Source organism: Lathyrus oleraceus, chromosome 5, assembly GCF_024323335.1.
Source record: "Lathyrus oleraceus cultivar Zhongwan6 chromosome 5, CAAS_Psat_ZW6_1.0, whole genome shotgun sequence".
In the NCBI taxonomy this organism is placed as follows: domain Eukaryota; kingdom Viridiplantae; phylum Streptophyta; class Magnoliopsida; order Fabales; family Fabaceae; genus Lathyrus; species Lathyrus oleraceus.
In genome coordinates, this window is record NC_066583.1 from 652202282 (window position 1) to 652209482 (window position 7201).

At 31.3% G+C, this 7201-nt stretch overlaps 1 protein-coding gene across 1 annotated transcript; it reads right to left on the bottom strand.

Moving 5' to 3' along the window:
* Window positions 1–503: 503 nt before the first annotated feature.
* LOC127087662 (ribulose bisphosphate carboxylase/oxygenase activase, chloroplastic) lies at window positions 504–6570 on the bottom strand. The gene is made up of 9 exons (XM_051028592.1): window positions 6045–6570; window positions 5858–5971; window positions 5689–5750; window positions 4188–4242; window positions 3798–3999; window positions 3403–3509; window positions 2754–2809; window positions 1647–1739; window positions 504–849 (listed from the first exon to the last, which is right to left on the bottom strand). Exons 1-9 carry the CDS (start codon window positions 6490–6492, stop codon window positions 742–744), a joined length of 1245 nt encoding a protein of 414 aa, XP_050884549.1. The 5' UTR covers window positions 6493–6570; the 3' UTR covers window positions 504–741.
* Window positions 6571–7201: the final 631 nt, after the last annotated feature.

Sequence of the window (7201 nt, forward strand, 5' to 3'; positions counted from 1 at the left end):
ACGGTGATCCATCCATTACCACATCAAGTTTTTGGTCCACAATAACATAACTCTTGTTTTATAACAAAAAAAATGTTTTAATAAGAAATAAATTTTGTTTAGTTTATGGTAATTAGGCTTATGCCCCCGCGCACACACACATTTCTCATTGTAACTTGTAATCACATGCTTGGATTGACACCATCAATCCAAACATAATGAAATGATGTTGTATATCATTGTTTAGATCATTTTAAAAAATTATTGAACATAAATTAGTGTCATTCATTCCTTTATATTTTATTAGTAACCACAATTTCAGTTTCTAACAAATTGTGCAAAATGAGATCAAATGATTCCTAATATTGTACAATTCAGTTAATTTTTGAAACATCATAAAATGCTCAAACAATATAACGAGATCTCTGTTCCATATTGCTTCGGTACATTCTCATTTTATTCTATTTCATTCCACACCACTAATCCAAGCATATTTTTACTCGTAAATAAATTTTTCAAGCAGGGAAGGGGAATAATCGGAGTTTATTGAGTAATTATTTGTACAGTCCAGATATCATTACACTACTGTTTGGTAATATTTCACACATTTCAGCATCTTAAATAGGTTATATATCCAGATTTATACACAAAACAAAAACAAAAAATGAGAAGCACCCTGTTTAAAAGTAGACCTTTTGGGAGGTAGCAACTTCACAATCATAATTCATGAGAACTTGCACCAGAGAACCAGCATCCTTGATATTAATCTTCTATGTTCTTCATATACTCCTTTGAAAGTTTAGTTTCCATTATCAACTCTTGTTCTTTGAGTAGTGAATAACCTGACTCAAGTAGAGCTTCGGTTGTTTGCTATCCAACCAAATACAATAGAAGTGTATTATTTTCACATAAGCCAAATCAATTGAAGAATAGAAATGAAACTATTTAAGACAAAAGGAAAAGAAAAAAACATGAGTTGACAGTCGTGCATATCATCATGTATGTTTCCTCCCAAAACATTTTCAAATCTTGAAAGACTAATTTCTCATGAATTAAATGTCCAAAGATCACAAGTATGAGTTAAGAACTTTGTGTTGGCCCGAAGAATTAACATGAGAGTCAGTATTATTACACTGTTACGGAAAGAAACATTATGGTGAAGGATCTCTTTCTAAGTGCAAGAGAGATAATGACAAAATATCATGGGTGGAAATTCTTGAAGACAAGCTAGTGCCCTTTACATTTTAAAATTTTGAGTTATCAATTTCTGAAATCAAGTTGTATTATCATGTTTAAAATTATAGTTTAAGACCCCTCTCAATGAAAAACTAGATTAATCATCTTCTATCTATCTAATCGAAAACTACTAACAAAGACCATGCATGCATGATAAGATCAATAATATTTCATAATTTTATCTCATTTATTTTTTAAATATAATTAAATCGGTCAAGTCGGTTTGAATAAAACTACAATGTAAAGTCCATAACCCTATTTTTGTGTGTCTATATTTAGATCTCATAATTTCATGTTCGTCTTGTAAACAATTTTTATTTACTTATAAATAAGCTGAATCAATATTTCATCAATATTGGTCAACCGGAAACAGCTACTACAACAGGACACAAAATAAGAACAGAACAGGGGACAAAAGGCTGACTTTTTACCTCTGGAGGAATAAATACAGGAAGATTCTTGTCCTTTCTTCTTTTGAGAAAATTGGATGCAAAATTTTCAGCACCTCCAATATCATCAATCCACTGAAGTTCACCACAATTTTTAACTCATTAGTAGCAATCTTTGTGGCGGAAAAGTAAACATGGATAACTCAGAAATATGAAGGAAATTGTCATCTTCTATACTCAATATATCAATTGCTATTTATGTTGCATAGTTGTATTAATCAAATATACTACTATGGAAACACATTCCCTTGGTTATTATAAATAAATATTAAAATGCAAAATGTGATAGAAATTTACACATTAAGAGTTCTCTGTCTCTCTTGAGATCATTTATCTTTATCTATTGGAGCATTTTATGATCAAATGGCGAGAAATTCAATGTTTTTATGCTTAAAATTTTCATAACTAAAGTAAATTTCATTAGAAGGAACAGTGGCCATGTGCATTATCATGCTTCAAGCCTTTTCTTGAATGAGAAGGGTGTATTGGATTAATATAAACAGTTCTAGCTTAAGGATTCTTGTCGGTTGTTATCGTATAATCTTATAATCTTTGAAACGTTTATGCGATTATGCTTATGAATGAATTTAAATTTATATACGTATTTGAAGTGTGATTTAAGGTTTTAATTATGTTACTTGTGAACTATGCTTATGAATTTAAAATTTTAAATAAGTATTTCAAGTGATTTAAGGTTTTCTGTCCTACTAATGCTATTTTATATGCATATATATGAATTATGTGCATAAATATGAGTTTTAGAATTATGTATAATCTTACGATTGGTGTTCCGATTCCAAGACTTATGATTTTACTTCCCCGTCCCGATTTTGCGTAAAATCTTGATTTTAACTATATTAATTTCTGTAGTGTAAAATGTACGACATCCAAGAGTCACATATTAAGAGAGTTTGTCTCAGTATATTAATCTCTTTTCTTCTTTTTGGTAACCTATGTCTTTGGTCATAAAAAACTACCATTAATATTTAACCAAACATAAACAGTAATCGAAAACTAGATTTCTTACATATGAAATGAAAAGTCAGATAAATCGATAAGATATTAACATAAACTCAGGTATCTGCATACCTTTAAAATAGATTTGTCATATGTACGCGATCTTAGAGCTCCATAAAAGTCCAATGCTGTCAGTATCAAAATAAGAGTGCGTTTGTTTAAGTTTTGGAATTCACATTACAAATATTTTAGATTGTATGTTTAAACTTTAAAATAATTAAAAAGAAAACTGATTTCTGCTAATTTTGAGAAACTGCACTGAGTATCTTTAGACAAAAAGCAATAATCGAAACTATTTGAAGAAAAAAAGATTAAAAGTGCTTTTCTAAACAAACAAGCAAACAAGTGGTTTCTGGCTTACATAAAAAAAATATTTGAAAATAAATTACTTGTTTACACAACATACAAATCACTTATTAAAATAAAAACAATGGGCCCTAAATGAGAAAAGACCTAATATGATATCTCAGCCATGAGACACTCCAATCTCTATCCTCAGTACAAATGTAGTCAACCAGAAAAATAAGTTATTTAAGCTAAAGAATAAAAGTGATAAAAAAAAGGGGACTCTACCGGAATAAGCATAGAAAAATAGGCAGCATGAAATATAAATAAGCAACTGCAATATTTTCTATAAAACTACTTAATTTATATTGAATAACAACATATACTTTCTTACTATTCATGTTTTAGCAACATAACATGACAAACGGATAAGTACCTTGATTAGGAAAAGTGTTCACAATTTTTTCAACTTCATCCCTAGATATGCCATCTTTCTCATACATTCTTTGAACAATATTCAGTATATCTTCTCGGTTAGGCTGCCTGTGCCACATTTACATACAACATTTTAGGGAAGAGCGACATAGTTAGCTAGTATCATAAAATCGGATACTTCAGAGTCATTACATAGCAATCCGAAAGATGAGGTAATCATGCTAAAACATAGCTTTATCAATCACAACCACATAGATCATGAAAATTCATCCTACAGTTCTATGTAAAATTCAACTAAAACCTTTTATCCAACTATACACCTGGCAAAAACTACCGTAATTAAAATTCATGATTGACAAGTATAATAATCCTATAATAAGACAGATGACAATTTACCAGTAAAATTTATCCATCCTTCCATCGCGAATCAGTGGAGCATAAATAGTTGATAGATCATTCCCTGTTACAATAATTGGAATTCTGTTTGTGACATCTGATTCTCGCCAATCTTGACCAACACTAACTCTTTTAGGATTGTCACATAGATTCATAAGAGTCCCAACAACAATTTGGTTGTTGACTGTCATTTGAGTATTCCCTGAACCAAAACAGGAAAAGTATATTCAGTAAGAATTGACTAAATAACATAAACACTAGAAGATGCAATGCAAGTCGCACGTGCACACCCGCACACACACAAACTACAAAGCAATGAACAAATAAAAGGGATATGGAATAAAAATTACATATAATCAATTTATTTGGTCTAACCAGATGTTAGCTTACCGAATCTACCAAGGCCAGCATCAATGTCATTGATCATTAAACAGCTCATTTTTCCCTGTATCAGAAAAACAAATGTAGACTGCTTCAGCAGATTAACGAAATGTAGTATTGTTATTCGACTAATAAATATTGTCCTAGAAGAAAACCAGATTTACACCATTTTAAACTATTTCATCCATAGTAGAATGTAAGCAATGAGTACATCAACCTTCAGTATATCTTCATTTAGCGTTTTTTACAGATTACACCAGTCAAAGATGCACGATAGTGTTAAGCTCTCCTTTCTTTGTAAGTTGAATTCTATTTACAATAAATGTATTAGTGTGTTAGGGTTGAGTTTCAAGACGTCCGAAGCCTCAACAGCTCATGTTTTAATAAATTCAAATGCACAATCATACTCTACTTTAACTCTAATTCAGCTAATAATGTAGGCACGATGTGGTTCTACATCACCCATCAGAATTCTCTGAGGACAATTGAGTTGGTTGTATAATGGGAATATATTTGATAAAACATTTCAAGGCTAAGTCTTGTTGAGGAAGATTCCTAATACATTAAGAGAAGTCGGTTTTAGAAAAGAAAGCCTTGAGCAACGCATGTGATAACTTCAAATGAAAGGCGAAACAAACAGAGAACTCTTGGTTGTACGCCTATGGTATAATCATTTCAAGGGAAGTTCTTTAAATGAATTTGTACTAAACTATCATACACTTGCCGCAATTGCACAAATTTTGACAAGTAAACATAATAGCAATGTCTATACATATTTCATTCTTAGAAGCTCTATAAATAGAAGCAGAAAAGTTTATGCATCCTTCATTTAACCCTTTACTCTGTTTTTAGTTTCTTGTTTTGTGAACTAATGAAATGGACAATGAGTTAAAGTGTGGTTTTCAAGACTATCTTAACAATCTTTAAAAAAAAAATATCTGCCCTTGAGTATATCGTCTAGGACTAGTAGAAGATATATACGAAACTTTGTTTCCAAAATCTACCCATGCACAATCATCTGACTTATATTAGACGATACAACCATCTAAAGCCTTTGTGGAAAACACATAACATTATATTTTGTAAATACCATCTTAAAAGCACAATTCAACCCCCTCTTCCAGTGCTTTTTTAGGTGTTTGAGTGTGCAAATACCAAATGCCACAAAGTAAACACTAGATCGGGGAAAAGATCAGGAAAGAGGAGGATGTAGAAAAACCACAAGCAAAAAAATACATAATATACAAAACGATTTCTGGATGATCAATATCAAAAGCTTCTATTAGCTTAAACCGAGGCGCAAACACTTGCCTCAAAATGGTTCACATTAACATTATTTTCTGCATACAACATAGGGAATGTAAAGTGAAGAAGATATATCATAATGTTCAATTTCTTTAGATGAATGAAAAATCATCTTATCGAAAGGAAAAAATGTATAACTAATCACATAGAGAGTAACATAATAACTTAAAAATCAAGACATACTGAAAAATTTAAAACTCCTAACTTGATTCTGGACCACTTGAGATGCTGTTCTATAGCGCTCACGAATCAATCTTCCCGGCTCTCCTATTAATAGAAATTAGTAAGATTATACATTTCTATGAGTTACAGAAATTGTAAATCAAACTTAAAGACAAAAAGAAAATTCAGAATAATTTCATCAAACACCTTACCCGCATTTTCTGATTCTAGTTCCCCTGCGGACATAATTACAGGTTCAACTCCCATAGCCCGAAAGATAAGTTCTGTTTGAAATGTTTTCCCTTGCCCTTTACCTCCCCAAATACCTGCAATAAATTGAAAATAAACCTCAACTTTTCAATCAGAAAATGAGTTTTTGGTTGGGTTAATAAACTATACCTAGAATCAAAGGAACTTTAGCCTTGAGGATATGAGTAATGTAATTCTTCACAATGTGGCATGCAACTTTGTCCATGAAAAGAGGCGCAATGTAATAATCTCCTTGAAGATATTCAAAGGATCTGGTAACTTTCTGACGATAATCAAAAACAATGTCGGAGTCTTTGCCGAGAAAATCACCGACGAAAAGATCGTCGATGATTCCGGCACGCTGACCAACGGCGATGTTCATGTTATCAGCTTCTTTGCCGAGTCTGTAGAGATAATCTTTTCCCTCAGAATCCTTGGTTTCCCATGAAGACTGCTTTGATAGCCTCTTCTTGTTCTTGTTGTTGTTGGTATCTTCATTGTCACGATCGCAGCAGCGAACGCAGAATTGTTGGGGTTTGAATTTGAATGAAAGGTTGGGAGTTGGAAGACATAACGGTAGGAATAGTAGCTTCGCCATTTCATCTCATAACTTGTTTCCATTGCTCGCCACATAACAAAAACATAACATCAGCATCTTCCACTCATTTTCATTCATTATCTTTTCTCGATTTTTAATTCTATTTTACTTTCTTTTTCTAATATTGTTATTTTGCTTGTAATATTTATTTTAGTCATTATTTTTAGAAGTTATAATCAAGATAAAAAGCACAATAAAATTATTTTTCGTATTTTAAAAAATTAAGCTTAAATAATTAAATAATTAATATTTTGTAACTATTAACTTATTTATTTTTGGTAGAAGTTGGAATATGATATTCCGATACGATTAAATGAGATTTACACTCACGGGAAAATACTAAAATTTGATGATAATTGTGTGATGAAGGACGGTAAATTGAATATCTTTACCTTGATCTAATGGGAAGTGATACAAGACTCGAAAAGACTCAAGTTTGATGATGATGGTGTGATGAAGGACGGTAAATTGAATATCTTTACCTTGATTTAATGGGAAATGATACAAGAGAGATTTTTGAAATCTAGTGACAATATAAAACTCCACATCAAAGAGAAAATAACGAAGATTTCTTATTCAGAAACCACTTATTTAAAATCATCGTCTTAACACGTAAAAACAAAAGTTACTCCTAACAAAAACAGGAAGTTTCTAACCAAGAAAGCAGATCATAGATTCTATAAGCACTGATTGCATAATCATTGACAAG